This window comes from Caloenas nicobarica, chromosome 1 (assembly GCF_036013445.1).
Source record: "Caloenas nicobarica isolate bCalNic1 chromosome 1, bCalNic1.hap1, whole genome shotgun sequence".
In the NCBI taxonomy this organism is placed as follows: Eukaryota; Metazoa; Chordata; class Aves; order Columbiformes; family Columbidae; genus Caloenas; species Caloenas nicobarica.
In genome coordinates, this window is record NC_088245.1 from 149,771,707 (window position 1) to 149,795,151 (window position 23,445).

Sequence of the window (23,445 nt, forward strand, 5' to 3'; positions counted from 1 at the left end):
GACCAACAAGCGCCTTGTGAAGCTGCAGCATTCACTTGGATCTCGTACGAGATCCAAGAGCGTCTCGTCATTTAAATTGTACTTTCTCTTGGTACGCGTCGTACCAGGAAATTAAAAGGATAGCTTTCCGAGTAACTGTCTTGTGGTCCAGTCTTCTTCAGGAAGATGTGCAGATTTATGTAGGAATAAATTGAATGGTATTAGCGGTTTCGTAATGAAATTGAACATTGTATCTTTCAAGCCATGTCTTTGGTTGCATACATAAGCACAGAATTGCAGATGGTATCTTGCATCCTGTGATTATTTTTACCTGTACTATTCAAAGACCCTGCTTCTAGGAAGTAACTTTTTACTTGAGAAATTCTCCTAAATATGAGAAATAGGTGTTCAGTAACCCTGGATTCAGGTAATAATCTGTAGAACTTTGTCTTGAGAGTTATATTGAGAAGTTTTTTGGGGTTTTTGTTTGTTTATTTGTTTGTTTTTCCTGCCACATGCACACTTTTTAATTGGCTAAAAATTCTGGTCCAGATGACCTGATAAAAAAACCCCAGAAGTCTAAGAATTTATTCAGTATTTGAAACGACAGTACACTCGAAAGCTCACAGGAACAGAGTCTGAACAGGGCTCTTAAAATACTTAGTGCTCTGTGAGCTAGGAAGTTTAAAATTGTTTCAATATACATATTTTTCACATTTTCCTACCGTCATGAGGTAGATTGAATGGGGTTTTTTGTAAAGCAATTGATAAATTGCTTAGGACTATAAAGTGAACATTGTCTAGAAATGGACAATGTACTTATTTTTTTTTCCTAAAACAGCTGTGGTTGGGAATAAATGCATTTTTTTGAACTGAACAAACATCTCTTCTTCTTTCTAATTAAAAAGTGAATGTATGATATTTTTATTGGGGAACAGAAGGTCAGCAGTTCAATTTTATTTTCAGCATTTTATAGACAGTTTAAAGTGAAATACCTTGAAAAGTAGGTAGCAGTGTTTCAAGGGATTAGCGGTAAAACGTAGCAATACAGAGTGATTCTGAGCTTTGTCCTTCTGTGTGAGATCAAGGTTAAACTTCTTATGTCTGAGGGACTGTTCTTTGTTTATACAATACATAAATGTTCTAACATTTCAGTGAAGTATAATTCTTGCAGACCACTGAATGTTTGAGCTGGGGGAAATGAAGCAGCACTGGAAGCAAATAATTGAAACGCTTCTTTTTTTTTTTTTTTTTCTTGTTTTAAATCTTGAAAGTAATTCAAGGATATCTTCTCTTTTAAATTTCATGGCGTTCACCATATCCTGAGTGGCTGGTTGTTTTAATTTCAAGGCGAGAAGGAAAGTGAGGATGAAAGTGCATGAACAGCAGTACAGTTAATTTGTTCGTCTGCAGAGTATGTTTCACCAGTCTATCACATAGACAATATTACCTAAATGTCTTCTCAGTAGAGTGCCTGTGGTTTTGTTTTTTAATATGATCTTGTGTGCTTGGCTCCCTCCTACCTCCTTTTTGCAAGGGACTGTGGAGAGGTTGGAAGGTGTGGAGAGGTTGGAAGGTGTAAAGTGATTTGTAATTTTGTCTTGTCTAGACACCTAATGTACGTTGTATTCTTCCTGGCCTTTCCCCTCTCTTCTATCTTGGTGTTGGTTTTTTGTTTTCATCTATTTCCAAATGTATAGGTAAGCTGAAATGTTGTCTGCTGGGAGGAAGGGAGAGATAACAGTCCAGAGCAACACCAAAAAACATTAAGCTTATCCCTTTCTCTGACTTAGTAGAAACACCTATAAACCAATGTGGAGACATGGCCATTAATCATTGCTGCTGTTTTAGAGGCGAGCTGAGGTCTCTTCCCAAAAGTTTCCTTCAGTGCAGTTGAGTTGTTTATTAGCTGCGTGGCTTTTCTGAAATTGCTTTTAAAGGAATTCAGGAAAAGGCAAGCCGATGCTAATTTCTGACCCTCTTGCTGTACTTACCTAAATGTGAGGCAGCCTTTGGCGTTCTGTTGTATTTACTCTGCAGCCAAGAGGCATAAGCCAAAAAAGCTGCCTCCTCCTTGTTTGTCTTATGCCATTTGCAGCCAAAGGAAGGGGCTGAAGGTGTCCTCTCGGCACTGTCTGAGTTTCACCACTGCTGTCTAGAATGCAGAAAACCATTGTTCTTGATGGCAGTGCCTTCAAAATAAAGCAAGAAGCAGCTTTTTCCCCTAATAGTGGAAAAAGTCACTGCAGATTGGGTCATCCGCAGTAGTTGCATCTGCGTAGGCTGCCGGGGAAGGCAGAAGGAGAACCTGCAGCTGCTGCCCTGAGCCCAGCCCTGAGCCCTGCCTACTGCTGGAGCTTGAGGTTGAGGGCAGGTGGCATGAGCCTGTGGGGATGAAGGCAGGAGGAAGGAGTTGGTAGGAAGGGATGCTTGCTGGCTCTCTATGGTTTGAGTTACTCTATATTCAGACATTATTTTTTTTCCTCTTTCAACAGACTAAAACCAGTGATGATAACTTAATAATTCACACTTCTTGTATTTTCTCATGTGAGGGCATGAAAAGATGCAATTTTGTATGGTCTTCAAGGTATGGGGAAATAGCTTCTTCCAAAAATACCATCTGAGTGGGATTGAAGCACTAATAAAATCACCTAACTATGAAAATCTTCTTTCAGTGTTGTCTGTCTGGTCTCTAGAAGGGTGCCAGTACTGTACACTAATCTTTGTCCTGCTTTCCAAATGAAATAAAAATGCAAATTTCTTAAAACATACTCTCCCCTTGGTGTTGTCGTCCCCCTCCCCCCCCGCCAACCTGCCGCAAGCTGAATTGTTTTTTTAATCCCTGAAGGTTGTCCTTACCTGATTTCTTAATAGTCATCCCGTGCTGGTGGAAACACTTGAGCCAGGTTACTATTATAAGCCCTTTGCCCTGTGTGTTGGTGACCATACTCAGTAGACTTATTAGAGTGTTTTCTCTCTTAATTTCTGTACTCGTTATCTATCTTTTAAGCATAGATAAGTTATAAGGCTCCGAACTAGTACTGCTAAACTTTAACATACGTTAATATAATACCAGCTTGTTCCTGTAAAATACCAGCTTTTTGTCCTTTGAAATATAATTTTAAATTTAAATCATCTGTCAGAAGCTAAAAATGAACGCTGCCTACCCTGTAATAGGCATGCCGTTCCAGAAATGGTAATGTCCTTTTCTTCTTAAGTAAGACATCAAAAGATTTTTAAAAAATTTAGCCTCCCGAAACAGCAAAGTGCTTATCACATAAATAGGAAGGATAGTACTTAGTATTATGAGTTTTAAAGACTGTCACATTGATTAAGTATTTGTATCTTGAACGGCCCCGGACCAGGAAATTTTGTGGCATAGCAATGTCACTAATGAAATTTAAAAAAAAATTAAATTGGGAAGGTTAGCTTGTATGAAGGTCACAACATGAAACAGAGTGAACATTGTATAAAATTAGGGTGGTATTGAATGAATTAATGGAAGACCAGAACTCAGGTTTATATTCTTTTAGTGCTGCAGTAACCTACCTTGTAACAGCCCAGCTGACTTTTTCTTTCTAGCACTGGAGATGTAGCAAGTTAGATGATCTATCTGCTGCTTCCTCAAATATTAGTAAATGTTAGCAGTTTTTTTCTCATCTAATAATATTTTCCAGCATCTTAGCATTGTGAAAGCAGTGTCCTTTTCTTGCAACTTCAACTTTTTGTGAGACCATATGCCTCAAATTATGAAGCTGTATCAGTCTGAATAATGGGCAGCCGTTACTGTAAGGTGACTGTAGCTCTCAAGAAAGGAGGGAAGACATGCGCTGGGGAGATGCCCTCGCTGCATTTGTGCTTGGCAGTCTCTGCCTCCCAGGGCATCCCTGCTGCTCCTGCCTGGTTGGCACTGGTGCTGCACCTTCCTGCTGGAGTGGGCTTGGGGAGCTGGAAGGGACCTTGTTGTTACCCGCAGCTGTCAGAAATGGTCATTTGCTAAGGCTCTGGGCTGCACACAAAACACAGGTAGGTCTTGTTGAGGAGATGCATGCTTTGTGATTACAACTATTCCTTTTCCTTAAATGGCGAGTTCATATTTTAAAAGATCACTGGAAGCAGTCCCCGCTTATTTCATCTGGGCAGACTGGTTCATGTGATAGGCTTCATGAAAACGTTAGGTGGGAAATTCGTTTACAAATGCGCTTTCATATGCTGTTATATTAAATGTACGTAAAGTGAGATTTCTTTTTTGTTGAATGTAAAATGCTATACTGACTCCTTAGCAGGAAGGATGTATTTCTGGGTGTTTCTAATCTGTATTCTCTGTATGTTTTTTAAAAAGACTTCTAAGCCACTCATAAGACAAAAAAACAAGCTTAACCTTTGTGCTCTATCAGAGCTATGCAGAAATTCGTTACCACTAAACTAATCTTGAGGTTTCCTGTTTGCAGTTGTTCTGTAACGCAAGACAGAAGGTGCTGGAGTGTAGCTGCAGTTGTATTAGAGATTGGGATATCAGATATGTTGTGGGGCAAACATTGCTCAGAGGCTGTCAGAGGCATCCGGTTGAAGAAAGAAAACCCCACACCTCACAGCATTGTGCCCTGAAATAATGGCAGGTGACAGAGAGGGGAAGGGGGCTTGAGCTGTGTGGGGGCAGGCTCTTGGGTAGCATCAAGGGGAAGTAACTTAGCTAGTCTAATTCTAAATTACTGCTTGATTAAGACTGATCCTTTACTCTTTTTGAAGATATCATAGAATAGTTTGGGTTGGAAGGGACCTTCAAAGGCCATCTAGTCCAACCCCCTTGCAATGAGCAGGGACATCTGCAACCAGATCAGGTTGCTCAGAGCCCCGTCCAGCCTGGCCTGGAATGTCTCCAGGGATGGGGCATCGACTACCTCTCTGGGCAACCTGTTCCAATATTTTACCACCCTCATTGTAAAAATGTCTTCCTCATGTCTAACCTGTATCTTCCCTCTTCTAGTTTAAAACTATTACCCCTTGTCCTGTCATAACAGGCCCTGCTAAAAAGTCTGTCTCCATCTTTCTTACAGGCTCCTTGTAAGTACTGAAAGGCCACAATAAGGTCTCCCTGGAGCCTTCTCTTTTCCAGGCTGAACAACCCCAACTCTCTCAGCCTGTCCTCATTAGGAGAGGTGTCCCATGCTTCTTGATGTCCCTCCTCTGGACCCCTTCCAACAGGTCCATGTCTTTCCTGTACTGAGGGCTCCAGAGCTGGACATGGGATTCCAGGTGGGGTCTCACCAGAGCAGAGTAGAGGGGCAGAATCACCTCCCTCAACCTGCTGGCCACGCTCCTTTTTATGCAGCCCAAGATACGTTTTGCCTTCTGGGCTGCGAACACACATTTCCAGCTCATGTCCAGCTTTTCATCCTCCAGTACCCCCAAGTCCTTCTCTGCAGGGCTCCTCTCAATCCCTTCATCCCCCAGCCTGTATTGATACCGGGGGTTGCCCCACCCAGGTGCAGGACCTTGCACTTGGCATGTTGAACCTCATGAGGTTCACATGGTCGCACTTCTCGAGCTTGTCCAGGTCCCTCTGGATGCCATCCCGTCCCTCAGGTGTGTCAGCTGCACCACTCAGCTTGGTGTCATCCGTGAACTTGCTGAGGGTGCACTTGATCGCAATGTCTCTGTCACTGACGAAGACATTATGCAGTGGGTTTTATACCAGTTCTGGTCCCATTCTACCTGCTTATATTTTAGCAAGAACTTTCATCTAAAAACCAGCCCCACTTGCGATGCCTGTAGGAGTAGGCAAGGGCAGGGCAGTGCTGCCTGCAGCACAGGCCCCAGCATCTCTGATGTGATTGACTGTTTCCCCGGGCTGTATCGCCCTCACAGTTTTATCTTTAATTATTGTTTTGTTTTTCTTAAGTGACTCATAAGGAAACAGAGTACTTTTGCACCTAAGAACAAATGTCTTGGGACCTGCCAGGAAGGCTCTTGGTGTCTGCAGAGACAGCCTTTGAAGTCAGCCCTGCGGCTGGGCCTCCCTGGCAGCTGGTTGGTTGTCTGTCCAGCATGGGTGCGGGTTTGGGTAGATGGGTAAACCTAAATCAGGAGCTCAAATGGAGTGAAAAATGTACAGAAAAAAAATAGTTTGTTCATGCCTATCTTCCCTAAAACCCTTTAAATAAGTACTAATTGCACATCCATAATCTGCTGGGGTGGTGTGGGGGTTTTTTGGGTGGGAGTCCTTTGTCTCTTTATTTTTTCTTTAGAATTATAGTTCATCTGACTACTTGGTGGTGTTATCAATGATGTCCAATTTATCCTTGCAAATTAACGACACAACTGTAACTCTCCAGAACTACTTAATTGCTCCAAATTTTCCTCAGAGTTGACGTTAAAACTGTAGAAGCTTTGTGGATGGTTCTGCTATCTTGGGATTCATTTGAAGATTGAAAGTGTTTATTTTTTCATATTATTTTTATACACTAGTTAATGACAGAGAAGAAAATGGTTGTCACTGTAAAATAAGCCCATAGCGTACAAATACGTATTAAACACTTTTTTCTTACACCACACGTAGAAAACTTAATGTTCTGCATAATTCTGTACGTATTCTATTGCTAATATTTAATTTATTCCAGACACAGTTTAATAACTTTTAATAGTTCTCAATGAGATGAGCTGCACTTCTTTTGATACCTTTAGTTTGCATTTCCTGACTTGAGCTTGTTGCTATCAGTTTTTCCTTTTCAAATAAAAGACTAGAGAGAGAAGACACGGAAAACCTCTAGAGCTTTTTACCTCACTTTGTAAACAGGATGTTCTTTTAACCATGTAATACTTCTTTCATAAATGTTAAATTGTGAGAGTAGGTTGGGAAATGTAGTAAAACATTCTTCCTTCCCGGTGGATCCATTTATTTACATCTTTGTTCACATTCATTCTTTACAGCTTCGACTCATCCTTGGTTTTCAGCTTTGGAAAACTGACCCTCCTGAAGCACCCACAGCGGTTTCTATTGATTGTGACTGTGTCTTCAGTTTGCACATCAAAGTAAATTAGATAATAATCACTCGCACTTACTCAGCTATCACTTTTAGTTCAGTAGTCAATGCATCCTAATGAGACCTAATGGCGAAATACCCCAAATTAATTGCCAAGCTTATGTTAAAACAGTCAGCAATTTTAGGCAGCCCAAGTAGGTAGGGTTTTTTTTTCTGCCCAGGTATCAGTTTGACACCTCAGAACTGCATAGCTAGATGATGAATGTTTGGTCAATAACAGCTATTTAGTTAACTTTCTTTAAAAGAGGAGGGAGTATTCTCACAATATTTGGTGCAGTGACCTCTTTCTGAAGAAATGTGTCCCTTGGGGTGGATTGACACACATTATACGCAGTATTGAAGTGTTGAACGGCAGAAGCAGTTAAGAAGAGGTGGTCTATCTCCATTTGTCTGAGCACCAGCAAATAGCCCACATAACAAAGCTTGGAAAGGGGTTTTACTGATTTTCACAGAGGGCTACCATTTGCCATACTTTGGGTCAACTTCTTTTCTCTTTTTATACCTCTGCATTTTGAGATATTCTTGTAGCAACATTAGAAATATGATCTTTTTTTGGTTTAGGTAACTTGGGCCTTTGCATGAAGGAGATTGTATTTTCCTGTTTTTTCAAACATACATACTGTAAGTGTCAAAATACTATGTTGCTACTGGAAATAGCTAAAAGTATGTCCAAAAGGTGTATTCTTTTCAGTTTTTCATTTGAATTCACATTTCTGTTCTTTTTATTGCCTTCTGAGTTCTGTGTTTGAGTTTGGTGCTTTACTAATCCCCAAGAACCAAGTGAAACAATCTCAAATGTAGAGGTGCACTTTTTTGAAATATTTCTACATGTCAAAGGTGTTCATCTAGGCCAATTTAAAACGAATAACTAACCACACACCCACACAGGCAATAAAGAAAACAACTCTAAGTGAAAACAAAGTTTCCCTCGTGAGGGGACTCCCCCCACCGGGGGGATTGGACTAGATGGTCTTTCGAGGTCCTTTCCAATCCCTAACATTCTGTGATTCTGTGAAACTTCCAGAAACAGTGAGCAGGCTAACCAGAGACTGCATCTTCATAAATAAGAAAGCTTCAAACTTAGAGTGTACTTCAAAAGAAGTTATCTAATGCAAGTTATTTTATTAATTACAGAATATAGTAAGCACATCTGCTTAGTAGGAAAGAGGCCTTGATGAAAAGGAAATCCTTTTTTTTATTTTCCACAACTGTGTTACCTTAGAGGACCAAATATTGCCTATTTCCATAGCTTATGAAAGATTAACCCAGTGGACACCAGACACCTGGTCTCTCAGCAACATGTGCTGCGGGGGTCTAAGCCCATTTTGATTTTTTGAGTTTGGGAGCAGGAGAAGGAAAAGTTCTTCAGCCTTTAAATCTTAGAGGAAACCGTGATATCTCATCAGTTAACTTTTCCTTCTTCCAAGACAATTAACTAAATATTGTGTAGTAATTATGTCTTATGTAATACCGCATAGCAATTATGTGTTTTATGCACATCAGTGTCATGTAAAAGCCTCTGTAACAATTTAATACCTTTCTTTCAGAGTGTCTTAGGAGGACATCCAATTCCAGAACAGTCTGTTATGTCAATTGTCACTTCCTATTAATAGAATTTTTACTTGTTCCCTTGGTGAGGGATTAAATCTCAAGCATTACTGTCAGTCATTTTTCAGCCATGTTACTTTTTTTTTTTTGCAAAATAAATTCTGAACGAAGAGACCAACTGCTTCTTTTCTCACTGCATCTTTAAAGCTCAACCATACCTCCTGTTTGCACTGTCCTAACTAACCACATCCCAGACGTGACCCTGAGTCTTCCTCCTGAAGGCAAGAAAAGATGCTCCTTTTCTGCCCATTCAGCCAGGGCATTAAACTAGTGGGAGTATTGACTTGTGTCAAGTGGATAGGACAAGATTCCAGTCCAGGTGGCCTGCTGGGTTTGATCCTTTCTTATTTATCATTATGGGAGAAATACATTAGCCCTACGTGGGAGGGGAGGGGGAAACCTAGGCCTGGTAAAAGAAAATGAGATCTCTGTAACAGTTATATATAGTTTGATATTTATCATCAACTAAGCGAATATTTCACATGAAAAATCACTAGCAGATTTACAACTTCGTGGGAGCAAATTCTCCTAAGTTCCTCTACAATTAAGTTTCAATGATCTCACATATTGCTTGCATAGTTCAGTTTTAAGCATTGGTTCAAAATGGCAGAGGTCGTTGTCTTTTTTTTTTTTGTTTTGTTTTTTTTTTTTGTTGTTGTTTTGTTTTTTGTTTTTTTGTTGTTGTTGGGTTTTTGTTTGTTTGTTTTCCCCCTCTGTCATTGCTAAATTCTTGAATCATTGATAGTTTATTGGATGTAACCTTTTTTTTTCCTATACTTTCTTCTGATAAAATCTATATAGGAGCTACGGTACTAGATATTCCACTGATGTCTGCCTGTGTTCTGCCCTAGGGTTAGCTATGTTCCTCACCTGTCTGAGGAGGTTTTCAGTACAGTCGTCTTAGGACTTTACCTTGGCTGGATTTTTGTTCACTACTTTCCTAGCCTGGCAGATTTTTCAGTTTTTCCCTCTTTCCCAAGCATGGTTTTTATATTGGAACATTTTCACATGTTGTTCTGCTGTAGGGCAGCTGCCACTGAAGACAAGATGCCTTTTCTAAGAAAACCTAAATTGGAGAGAAGAAACAGAGTGGCTGAAAATACCTGAGTTCAATCTAAACTAATTAATTGTAACATTTCAGCAAATACAATATTGGTAAAACAGATTAGTTTACTACCATTGCTAGCAATGAAGGAAATGCAGGCCTAAACGGGGTTGGGAGTGTACATTGGTCACATAGTTAATATAAGTATTAACTTTGAAGGTCTAGGTTGTGGAGTTTTGTTTGTTTGTGTGTTTAGTGTGGTGTCTTAGTTTTGTTTGGGTTTTATTGTTGTTTGTTTTGTTTTAAAAACGGCAGTTGGAAGTTGGATTGCCATAAAGGTAAAGCAAATGACCACTTGATACAATAAGCTAAAAATCAAGGCCATACATACACTTTTTAAAGTGAAACAATCTTGTACTAGGAAGTGGCCGTGTTGCATTTCATTTCTAGTTCCTTGCATAGTTATTTCAAAGCTTTTCACTGGTGCTTTTTAAAGTGGGGGATGTTATTGTATCAGATATGAGAAGACTGTATTTCAGTGCTAGGACTTCTGAGCTGTTTGAAGAGGAGCGTTCCAGAAGGTTGTACCCTCTCAGCAGTAATGGATTTTTATTTTCTTGATGTGAAGGAGTCTCATGTTAATATTAGAACCTATGGGAACTGATATTTTTTGTTGTGCAGTCTATAAACAGTACACTAAAGAAATTTCATGTTTTGAGTGCATGTCAAGCTTTTATGGGGCACTCAGATGATTTGGAAGGCTGTATTATTTTTTACTTATGTTTTTCCCCAAATGCAGTTATGGTGTTTTCTTCTAATCTTTTGTTTGGCACACAGCTGTCTTGCAGAAACATTTTAAAATTATTAATTCTACAGCCCCCCTGCTGGGGAACAAATGTGTCCTTATTCACATACAAGGAAAGCTTAGCTCTGCAAATGTCACAGGAAGGACCTTATTGTCCTCGATGGAGCCAGCCTAATGATGTAACCAGAAGAAAGTAATTTTAAGAGCTTTTGTAATAGTTCTCCATGTTAAAAAAACAAAGAAACAAACCAACAACCAACCACCTAAAAAACCAGCACAGACAGACGCCACACACTTGTATACATTCATAAAGCTTTAAATAGACAAATGTTTCGCTGCAATTATATGATGCATTTTGACTGCCTCTGTGGTGGCAACATCAGCCAACTGCATTGGTGATGTCCTATTTCTTCATGTTCTCCATATCTCCAGGAATAGTACGAATTGACCATTTTACAATTGCTGAGATAAAATGAACTAATCTAAATTGGAGAGAGAGATGGTATTGACAACACTGGCCTCCAGAACATGCTTGATTGCAGATTCCCTGTGGCTGCATCAGCTTATTGACCTGTGGGCTGTCTGTCTGTTTTATGAGTCAGAAACCAGGGCAGTTTATTGGAGACTGCAGGTCCAAAGCTCAGGCTCTCCTATGTCATTGTCAGTGTCAGACTGGATTATTATTTTAGGGGGAAAAAAAATGTTGAAGGGTATAGTGACTTATTTCTTGTAAAATCGTCAATTTTACTGGTCTAAGTCACAGCCTGTTTGAACTGTAAGGATTGTGTTTCTTCTCAATTACTCGAAACATCGTAACTCGTTTTGAATTCATCTTGGGGCTCTCAGCTATGCAGGCTCCCACTTGAATAATGTTTTTAATTGTTGTGCATTCCTCTGTGTTTTCTAATTGGAAAATAAGAACTTCAGCCCGTTGATTTTGGCTTTAGATTTGCAGAAATGATGTCCTGCTTTGGCCATCGTGTCAGTGTCATACCTGGTGTCCATGAGAGGTGACACTGGTGCTTTGCCGTCAAAATAATTTAGCAACCATAGTTCAACCCTATATGATGTTCTCCTGCAAACAAAAATGGTAAGAGGAGACTACTAAATTATAAAAGAGTCCACTATCATGTCTTCTGATAATAGGTTAACTTTAAATAAGGAAAACACTCATTTTTCCTTGAAAGAGTAGGCTGCTGGGCTGCCTAGTGTGTAGTTTTCACAGTTTGTACTGTAGCTAAAGGGAGAAGCATGTGTGTGTGTGTTTAGCAACTGCAGAAGGAAGCCTCTCTGAATACAAGTGATACAACTTACATGCTGAACAGAATTTCTGAATGAGGTTTGGGGTCTTTTTAAATTACATTTCTGTCACATAAAGTGTTAGGTATCAGAGTTCATAGGTTCGTGGACTGCGAAGAACTAGGCAACAAAGGGAAATAACGTTAAAAAGATCCTTGGACATTAACAGTTTGAAGTACTCTGGGAATTGTTTCTACTAATCTGTAGTTTAAAGGAAATCTACAGCTTTTACTTTTTCAAAAAAATAATCTGCTACATTGATTTTCAGATATATTCTCACCTTCTACTTTCTCCCATCATCCTCCACTTCCTTTCCGCCCAAAAAAACCTCAGGAGTGATTAGAAAATTTTAAGTAACTTCTTAGAAATTTCTACAAAGAACTTAGAGGACAAAATCAACATGTTTTGGTTGGCATTATAATATGTTTGAATGTCACTGATAGTGGCACGAGACTTTGCTTTGCACGCTATTGTGTTCCCTCACATTGTTCCTGGTAATTACTGGGATGCGTAGGAAACTGTGGAGGCATGTAGCTGCCTTTATGCAGCTGACAAATGGCTTTGGAAAAGATAGTTCTTGTTACAGGTAAGTAAAAAAAAGACAGCTCGTTCATTCTTAACAGAACTCTGGGTAGGTTTGGGGTAGGGAAGAAATGAAATGCAGATGAGGGAGGGAAGTGCAGCGGGTTCTCTTCTCCACCCTGCTGACTCCTGCCCAGCGTAGGGCTGCGCTGAGCTGGGATCTTCCTGGAGCAAAGGCAGGTCCAAAGGCTTCTCCTAAAATGCAGTCTGTGCTACTTCCACAAAACATGGTGAACAAAGGCTTACTGATGATTGTATCCTCTTCTTGTTGGCAGGTTTCCCTGCTGAGTTACGTTACCTCTTGAAGTATTTTTAACTTCTTGCTAAAAAAAGGACGGATAACTTTGCTTAAATGCAGAAAACTTATAAATAATATGTTATTATGAGGAACTAGGGCAGAAGGAAAATATATTTTTGGAATGCTGCTGGTTTTTTTTTTTTCCTCAGATCAGAACTTTTATTGCCAAGTATGCTACATGCAAAAACTAAGTGGGTTTTATAAATTAGCCTTTGTTAATGTATATCTGAATAATGTTTGATATATATTCAGAGGAAGTGAACTTATACATCATGATTAGAATTTACTATCAAGGTGGTGTCATATTTTAATGGCAGAAAAACAAGAAAGTTCAATATGGCTTTATTTTTAAAAGAGGAGTTCCAGCCTATGCAGTTTTTCTCTGTATAGCTTTCTCATTTTTTCCTATGCTTTTCTTGATAATTTCAGAAGAACACAAAGAAAAAATTGAGTAAGAATTACATGATATATTTTACTGATGAGCATGTTTTAATATTTTGTTGTAGAAAGACTCCATGAAAGATGACAGAAGAAGTTATTGTTATTGCAAAGTGGGATTACACTGCACAGCAGGACCAAGAACTTGACATCAAGAAAAATGAGCGTCTTTGGCTACTAGATGATTCCAAGACATGGTGGAGGGTAAGAAACGCAGCCAACAAAACGGGATATGTGCCATCAAATTATGTGGAACGAAAAAACAGCTTGAAGAAAGGTTCTCTGGTTAAGAATCTAAAAGACACATTGGGTAAGTCCTTTTATATTTTGGAAGAAGTTTAGTAGACTTCATGTGTTTCAGATTGGGAATGTAATGTGCATATAAATATTTTTTAATGTGCTTGTTTGGATGTTCTTAATCCTGAGTTTGAGTTGACATGGTGGATGATGGAGGGAGTGAGAGAGTAGAGGCAAGGGGAGAACCATGTGGGAAAATCTAACAGATTTTCTCACATCACATCCAAGAGAATAAGATGTTACTTTTGTTCCAGTTTGTCAGAGGTTGGTTGTTTTTAGTGGCTGAAGAACTGTGTTTTCTTTGAGATATCGACTGCTGAATCCTCTCCTCTCATGCCAAATTCTCTCACTGAGAAACAGAAGGATGTAAACTGGATTGTTCAGCATAGCTATCATAGCAAAGCTAAATCACTTTATGAATGGGATTATGTGATGTGGCTGTGTGCGATGTCGGGTTAGGTTGCTATGGTCTGAGATATTTCTTCTGCTTCCAGATCCTTAGTAAGGTACTCTGTTTTATACTTGCACATAAATTCTTCACAACAGTGTATCATACATATAAAATAACACACCTTTGAAAATTTGTGGGTGTATTTTAAAGAAATGTGTTTGAAGTCAGGCGAAATGAATTTTTTTCTTTATTTTTGCAGTAATTTTTCATGACTGATTAAATTATAAAAAATAAAGAGCTTTGCATATAGCTAGAAAAGGTTAAACATTATGCTAAGTGATCATTTTACATATAGAGGCCAGGGTCTAATGAATAAAACAGAAACTGATATGCACAAAGGGGTGGTTTTAGGTTATTTTTTGTTTGTGTTTTGGTTTTTGCCTGTGCTTTGTGAAGTCTTAAATAAGGAAAACTTAGCCTGTTGCAGTTTGCTGTAGAAATAACTGTATCTTCAACAGAAAAAATAGATTTTGGGATTGGATTTTTTAGAAAGCAAAAAGTTTCATTTAAAAATAACGTGGCAGTAGCTCATGTAGGTTTATCACAGGTGTCCTGTGCTGGTGTTGTATTTAACAGCTTAGGGTTCTTGGTCACTTCTTCGTTACTGTGTCCTCTATTGCTGAGCTGCCATAAAGTACACAGACACTGAGGACTACAGGATGGATGGGAGGCAAACGAGGTTATCACAAGATTTGCCATGGTTATATATAAAACCATAGGCCTTTGCAAAGATCCTCTTGTAATAGTCGTTACAGTGTCAGCAAATGTGATTATGCCTTTTCAAAGATTTGTATAAAGAATAAGCTCCAACATCAATTAGCTAGTTAAAATCAAAATCTCAGCTGTGACTTTAAGCTCCTTTTATCTGGATTTAATGTTGTCTAAAATATATAATATTTTGTCTAAAAGCTGCTTTATGAAAGGATTGTGTTTCTGTTGTGATAATGTATCACGTGTTTGTGTAAAATGTGGACAGTATTTACTTGATGTAAGCAAACACATTTTTATATCCAACAGAAATGTGTTTAAGTGAAGGAACAGAGACGTGTCCTAGCGTATATGCATGTTTACCTCCTTGATCTTAACAAAGCTGGGTGCTGCCGGGTGCTTCACTTCACTGTGGTGACAACCGACGAAATGGTGTGAGAACAAAGCTTGGTTTCATGGCCGAGCCTTCGCTTGTGTCGCATCTTCCAAACCTCAGCCCTTTGCATGCATGCACACGGGTTTTTAAGTTCTGAAGGACCGTTACGACAATCTACCAATTCCCCTGTACCTTTTCTAATAGTTTTCTCTGTGTTGTTTGTTCAGCTGAGGCAGAAAATACTGTGGTGCAGCCTGGCTTTTGCTTTTGCAGTGACCACATGTACCTGCTAAGCCTGCAGTGCAGAGCACCTCCCATGCTCTTTGATGCTCGTACATCCTCTGACAGTAAGAAGCTGCTTAAGCCATACCTAACCCACAGATTGACCCCCAAAAAGTTGGTGCTTAGGAGTATGCTTTTTTAAAAATAGTTTAAGGACTGTGAACTGCCTAGCACAATGAAACATGTCTCTGCTGTGCACCATGTATCTGTACAATTTTCTTTTTACCTTTCCTGAATCAGAGTCACAGAATCACAGAATTGAGTCCTCAACTAAACTGTAGTCTTTAAGCCTTGCTTGTCTTGTTGTACAGTGGTTTCCCATTCAGAACAAGGAGAGCATGTGTCCTTCCTTAAAGATGCTTTGTTCTGAGCAGCCATCAAGAATGCACCTTTTTTTTTTAAACAAAGGCTTGCAAATTGCAAGGCTGTTGCTTGATCTAGTGAAACAGCTTTTGAAAATTGTGGTGCGCCCAGTGAAACAGGTTCTTCAGTTCTCTTTGTAGAAATATTTCTAATGTCTCATCAAACATGCCTCTCCTAAGATCACAAGAAAATTCACATTAAAATACCCGCTAACCCAGCACAGGCAGTCATGAATGTTTGTCCCTAAACCAAATCCGTTTCCAACTTTGAACTTGAAGCTATTACCAAAATAATGGGTAGTGTCCTTTAAAAATGAAAAAAAAGTCTCTTGATAATCAATCTGTCAAATATCAACCGTAAGTCTTGTGAAATGTCAGCAGAGAAACAGCAGGTTCTCAGGTGCTTCCAGTGACAAATATAGAGGGATTCAAAGAGAGGGAGGGACTCTCTGATGTACCTGGACCCACCTTTCTTACTTGCGATGCTCCAGCAAATGGTTGCTCCCATGGAGATGCACTTTCCCCTACCTCTTCCTTAATCAATTACATTTCCCTGTGTTCCAACACATTTCATCTGAAAGCATTGTTATCGCACAAATGATGGAGTATGTTGTCTGTTGATCGCCCGTAGCTATCTGCCACTCTTCTGGTTATCCACAGTCATTACCAGTGGCTGATTTATACTTACTTCCCGATATTCAATAAATATGAAAATTGCTCGCCATAGTTCAAATTGTGGCAGACTCCATAACAGCTATTACTATTTAATTAATAGTCCCTGTAGTTGACTGTCGAAGATGCATCATCTAAATAGTTCTTAATCCATGTAGTCTGTCTTCTAATGGAAGTTTATGGCACCAGTTAATATATCGAAGTCTCATACATAAAAAGCCAAATATACCACTAAGGTTTACTATCTTTACAAAGTTGTCTTTATTAGAAAAACTTTTAATCTCATCAGAGAATGAAGTCATGCCTGTTTGATGCTGAAAACTAATTTTCCTGGAGCTCTGTTGACCATCATTAATTAAATCTCAGGCCTTAGAATACTTTATTAATAGAATCCCATCAGCTTTACCGTTGTTTGGCTTGAGGTTAGTGGAAGGTTAATGGGCATGTAGGTACGTAGAACACGCAGCTCAATGTTCTAAAACATCAGCCCGTTTTCAGCAGTGTCTCAAGACTTCTGGAATTTTCATTCTATTTCAGCATTTTTAGGAAAGAACATTGTCAAATAAAATGTTCAGAGCCAGCTCTTTAAAATGTGTCGGGTACATATTAAAATGCTGCTTAACACTTGTTTAGCATATGTTCATTAAATCAGTTACTTGTGGGCTGAAAAAGGGCTCACTTCAAATTTCAAATGACCGCTACTGATTTCTGAAGAGACACTGTTGGATCATCCTATGTATTTTTACAAAACAGCAGCCTTTTCTGCACCATTCACTTTGTCTTTCCCCTTCTAAGTGCTTACTCCGTTATAGTGTGTGTTCTTTTAGTCCTGTCATCAGGGAATTTTTCCAAAACTTTTAGCTTTCTTTAAGCGACTTGGAGACATTTCAGGACTTCTTATTCTTCTGTTGATGGCTGTCTGTTTTTATCATTTTTCTGTTTGATATACATTACTGCTGTGTTCTTAAATCTCTTTCTTGAGTGAACGCTGATGGATACATAGCTACAACGGCTCCGCTTTAATTATGGAAATGTAGCGTATAGGCCACCTATTTAGTATTTTGAATCATTTGATTCATCTTCTTATTCCCTTTTTTGTCTTAACTGAGTGATACTGTGAGTAAAAAGTTAATGGCAATTTAGCCATTTTAAATTACTGTCTTCTGTTTGCTCATATTGAATGAATCTGGTAATTATTACTATTCTTAAGGCAAAAGCCAGCTTCCAGGCCTGTGATTAAAAATTCATCTTCATTCATTATAATGAAGTTTAAAATAGTTTCCTTGTACAGTATTTCTTTTGTGAAGAGGGTATTTTTTAATAAATTTCGATGAAGTCCTACTAAGCAAGAGACCTCCAGCATGTATCTTCCAGACTGTAATTATCTGTAGTCTAATTCTTCCCATGTGCAGAGGGTGGGAAGGAATTCCCATACCAGTTTGGATGGAGCTGGTCTGTGCCAGCACCGCCCCCAGAGCTGCCTCTGAGCACAGCTTCCACGGGTTTCCCCTTCTCCTCGCTCGCTGGCTCGTCTCTGTCGCACTGAACAGAAAAACCTTATCTAAAGGAAGCAAAAATAATTAAGTGGGTTGTTTTTGTAAGCCAAAAAAAAAAATACTTCTGCATTTTTTCCATCCCTTTGCAAGTCATTTTCCTGGCAGTAGCGTAGCTCCCCAGGCAGCAGTGCACTGTGGGTGACTGATGCGGGTGACCCCACAGCAGGGTGACGTTTTCATGGCAATCCACAGTTTTCTGAATGTTGCTGCTTTTGCTTCACAACCAGCACTTGCACAATAGGGGTTTCTTAAAGGTGTCAGGTCTCGCTCCTTTTGGTGAACACCCACATAAGAAACCTTGAAGAAATTTCCATTTGGCTCTTGGTATGGGTTTTTGAACAGATGCCCAGCAAAAGAAAGGCAGTTTATTAAAAGGTATTGAAGGAGAGATTGGACACCAAGAACACAGGAGATGTGTTTGCAAAATGCGTAGGAACAGTAGAAACACTAGAGATGAGTGTTGCCAATGATGGCAAATAACAGTAATCTCGATGACATTCCACAGAGATGTTTAAGGTGCATGAGAGACTCTTCAGATGACTTCTTTATTAAGCTTCTGTAAGTCAGCAAAATCTTTCAGTAACTTTTTAGTTTTAATTTGCTCAGTGTGCCAGATTTTTCATGCGGAAAGTAAGAGTTGCCAAGTGGGATGTAAAGTGCAGAAACCAGTCCTTACTTGTATCGCTGTTCCTTGTATGTTATTTCAGAAGCGTTATGAGTGTCCAGGAGTATTTCCTGTGTTTTTCAGCCTCCACAGTGTCTACCTGGGTCAATCTGTAGATCTGTGCAGCAGCTCCTGAGTGCTGTATATACTCTCACTTCCAGGAATCAGCAGTTTTACACCTCTCCCCTTCTGCCCTGGTTATTTTCATTTACTTATATGAAAAGGGTTTTTTTCACATTTATAACTTCACATTTTCCCATTTGAGAGCTACTTGATACCACCTTCACCATGCCTTTCTGGAAATTGCCAGGGAAGTCAGCTCTTTTTTTCTTTAGACAGTCACTGCTTAGTAACAAGCACAAATGTGGAATAAATGATTTTTTTTAATGCAATGTTTTCTTTAACATTGGAAAACACTGCTGCTTAAGAGTTTTAATGTACTTTCTTTTTAGATACAAATATTTCAACTAAAATTTAAACTGTTACCGTCACAGTTCTGCATAACATGGTCATGAAATCTCATTTTCCAAACAAGTCACCAACCTTTAACTTCTGGTATGTGGGTTAGTGATCTTTCTTTTTTAAAAAAATTGGTTTTGTTTTGAAGATTTTTTTTTTCTTTTTTAAATATCTTAGTGGCCCAATTTCAGTAGTTCTGACGCGTTATGTCTAGTAGATTTAATTGTACAAGGTGGTATTTTGACATTCATCAAATCACTTCTAAATCTTGCCTTGAGTACTGAAATTTGAGTCTTTCACTGGTGAAAGTTACATGACTGTAATTGTTGTGGGTTTTAACCGTACTTTTTCCAGTTCCTCAGCGTTGTTTTTTTAAAGTGTAATCATGAGAAGCCTACACAGTATTTCTGGCACGGTCATAGCTATAAATTGAGTCTTCTGTACTCTTTCCTTGATGAATTTGTGTTTATCAGCAAGCTGCCTTTGCCATGGTAGCTGCAAGATCACAGAAAACACATTAATTCAGTAATAATTCCAAGTACTAGTTTGAAAATATTTCTATTAGTTCTTAATTAGTTGTTTTCAATTTTAGTATTTTCTGGACACCACGTGGGTGCATAATTTACTACAGAATGAAAGAATGGTGGAAATAAGAATAAATATGGTATCATTGTATAATAAGTATGTTGTTGTATAGCACAGTCTGTTAAGCCTTCTAGAGCTCATGTTAATGAAAACAGAGCTGCCTTGTAAGACAAATAAAAGTTATTTTAATCTCTTTAGAACTTCAAGTTCTCAGTGTTGTTGGACTTCCTTGTCATAGGCCCGTAAGAAATGCTACTCCTTCACTCAAGAGCAGACATTTACTGAATTTGATTTAAAAAAAAATAATTAACTAACTTTCAGAACTTTATGTAGTATGTAGCTCCTTGTCAAATTATTTATCATATATAATGATTCCTAAGAAGAAGTTATACAAATTCTTTCATTTAGCCAAACATTTCTAGTTGAAATGAGCAGTAAAATCTTCTTGTAGGAATTCAACACAAATGAAAGTATTTTTCCTGTGTCACTCGGTGTTGCTTTGAAGCTTTCTAGCTTGTCAGAAAACATCGTCATGATGGTAGTGGCATGTCTGTTGTGTCTCTTGAAGGGCTGGGTGAGGGCAAGTCGTCCGTATTGGCACTTTTAAGCAGTCGATATACAGGGACTTAAGTTCATCTTTACAAAGAGGAAGTAGTTGAAGTTTTCCTATACAGCACAAATTCTTGCTCAGCTTCCTAGAATCTGTGTGTTAAAATAGCTTATTCCATGGTTGAATTTGTTGAGCAGAAGCACTTCTGCTGCTGTGCTTCATCCAGCTTTTTTGTTGCATTGCTCAAAGTCAGGATGTTTGTTTGTGGGGCAGGGTGGCACCAGGGGTGACTCTTCACCAGTGATGAAATTTGGGAACGTGTTTTTGTGGTGGTGAGAGAAGCTGAGGAAACTCTGTTTCAGTGTGGTGTCTTCAGTGGTTTGAGGAGAAAAAAGAAAAAAAAGACAAAAGCTGGAACAAATGCATTTCTTCCATCTTCACAGTATAATAGATCAGCGTGACTGCATGGATTACTGTCACTAGGTGCTGAGAAAAGAGAAATGGGAGATGTTCACAGTGATTTCAAAACACAGGAGAGAGATTTCTTCCATTTGCATCTAGATCAGGGGTGTCAAACTCATTTATACAGTCCTAAAATTACATTCGGCCCTTTGAAGGCAACCGTGAGGCTGATGTGGCCCCCAGTGAAAATGAGTTTGACACCCCTGCTCTAGAGCATGTAGAGTTAAGAGCTGGCAGTGCTGGTGCCACTGGAGTGGTAGCAGATGATTTGTATCATAAGGAATTCAAATGCTGTGCCACTTTCTGGAAACATGTCTGCCTCATATCATCATTAAAACCTAGACTTGGTGTAAGTGGCTATTTTCAGTTCATTGATGGTCTTTGAATATGTCTCTAGATCTTCAATAGCAGCAGCTCTGCGCATGGAAAATGATACAAGAAGATATTGCTGACATGGTAGAGTCTGCTTTCTCACTATTTGATATATACATAATGGCAGAATACATTCATTTTGAATTAGTGTTATTATTATGTATATTAAAATAGTTACCCAGAATGCAAAACAAACTCAGAAATTTTATGGTTATGGACCTATTGTATGCCTGTAAAAATGTAAATAACTCTATGCATATGAACTGTGTCCAGTGAAAGCAGCATTAAAGGAATTGAAGTCCCTGTTTTGTGAAACTAAAATCAGACTTAAAAAAAATACCATATTATAATTGTTAAAGGAACTTGTGTTTAAGATGGAAAAAAATCTGAAACGGCAGAGCAGACTAATAAAAAAAACAAAACCACAGACTTCATGCTTTTTTGTTACCTGCAGCAAAAAGACTTGCGAGCAAAGAAAATTGGTAAATATTCTGAAGAACTGGAGGTACAGAGTAACGCTTCTTTTACCGCTTGATAAAAGACTTTGTCTGCCGGATGTTTGCATCAGGCCCTTTGTCTGATCCGAGGTGAAAAGCCAAAAGCAGCAGTGAAAGCAGAACCTGCAGCTTGCTGCAGTGGCCCCAAGCTCCAGTGCTCACTGGTGATGGCAGCAGAAGTTTGCTCATTTTTCAGTTTGCAGTTGCATGTATGATATTCCGCTGAAAGGTTGTCTTATGTGACTTATTTATTAGGGTGGATTATTTAAAGGATTTGCTGCTTTAGGAGTTTGAAACAAACACATAATGGAAACTGTGATGTGTCCTACCTTTCAGCAGATTTTTCTGATATTGTGGTTGCAGTGAAATGTTGCACCACTGAAGGGGTAAAGATACCTTGCTGGTTTTAGTCCACATTGAGGGAATAAATCTGTTCATTTTATTAGCAGTTTTGTGTAGTAGGTACTTCTCTCCCTCCTCCCCATTCGGTATGTGTTCTGTGCTTAGAGGTACAATTTGACATTTACAGATTGCAGAACAAGCCTTTATTTTAGTCACATATTATCTTTTGAAAAGGTAAAAGGATTGCCGTAACTTAATGTGGGTGCTGGTGTCTTTGGTGGTATTACCTCACTCAGCTGTTCACCTTCGAGGACCCTTGGTTTTGCCCCTCTCTGAGCCACTTACATTTCCATATGTATTAGTGTTTGGCCTTTGAGCAAGCCCAAAAACTAGCTCCCAAGGTAGTTTCATCATTCCCTACTAAAGTGAGTCATCTCATCACCAGTAGCTCTTCCTACACCCTGTTCCAGCCATGGAGGCAGAGCCTTTTGCTCTCTTAGCGTTAAAAGTTTGTGTCTGAACCCTCAGCTCTTTTGATGTTTCATTTTTTCCATAGAATAAAATCCTTCAAGCAGTCTGCTAATTAAGTCTCTTCTTCTGAGGCAGTGAAGACAGAGTACGTTTTTTTCCAAGTTCTGGACTTTTTGCGTTGTGTTGCCTCCTGCCCTCCTTTACCTCAGGTTCCTGGGAGGACCCAAGTTTGCTGAGGCAGCAGAATTGGGGCTACATTGCGGGTCCCCACGTTACACCCTGGTTGGACCCTTCTCATAAACATGCGCTTATGGAGACAAGTAGTGACCACGTTTTTTCTTCAGAAAATGTGGTCTCTGTGCTCTCTACGTACTGTCCTCTCCTTTAGATTCACGTTCTAGCACATGAAGGTGACAGCAGAGAAGAAACCATCAACAGTATCTGATTCTGAGGTCTTGCGTATACCTTGTTTGGTGTGTATAGCTGGGTGACCCTTATAAAGACCAAGCTAAGATGGCTGGCAAAAATCAATAGCCTGTGTATATACTCTCAGAGACATCATTTTCAAAAAAATTCCATTGACTTGAAGGACCCCAGTGATTTTTCTATACTGAAGTGACAGCAGCTGCTCTTTCTACTCTCTTAACATCATCAAGGAATTATTCTCATTTAGATGTGGGTATGTTCTCCAATATGTATCCCTAAATAATTCTTAAACATTATTGGATCTCTCTTTTTTTGAGGTCTTGGGCTATCTTAACATTTGATCTTCCAGCGTCTTTCAGAGTATTAATTTGTTTCTTTTTGTCTGTGTGGTGCCACTCAGCTTCTACTGCTTTCTGTTTCTCAGGTTTTTGGAGGACCTGTATAAGAGGTGGTCATTGTGTGGCATGCTTTCATACTGCACAACCAAATTGCTAGATTAGCATTCACGACAAAAAAAATTGGCTTTGTCTTGGACTGTACAGAGAAGATTTCCTTCCTTTTTCTGCGTCTGAAAAATGTTTTGTTTTGCGGAGTGCATCCATAAAGCAGGAACCAAGATGCACGCAATGTATGCAGACACCCAGCACAAACCTGCTGTGTGAGAGAAGAAAATGCCCACCTCTGCTGTTTCTAAGGATGGCTTTATTTGAGAGTCACTTCAATAGTAGATGTGATTATTTACTGACAAGTAGTTTTTGTGGTTTCAGCAAACAGATTGGGACAGACACTGCTCTTAATGTGAATGGGTGGTCAGGT

At 39.1% G+C, this 23,445-nt stretch overlaps 1 protein-coding gene across 2 annotated transcripts in view; it reads left to right on the top strand.

Annotated features, from left to right (window-relative positions):
* Positions 1-23,445, top strand: part of NCK2 (NCK adaptor protein 2) — an 88,345-nt gene that overhangs the window by 41,908 nt on the left and 22,992 nt on the right. For both annotated transcript variants that reach the window (XM_065646568.1, XM_065646578.1), the window contains one exon: positions 13,166-13,407. In XM_065646568.1, coding sequence (XP_065502640.1) covers positions 13,182-13,407 — 226 coding nt within the window. In that variant the 5' untranslated portion in view covers positions 13,166-13,181. The remainder of the gene's footprint in view (positions 1-13,165; positions 13,408-23,445) is intronic.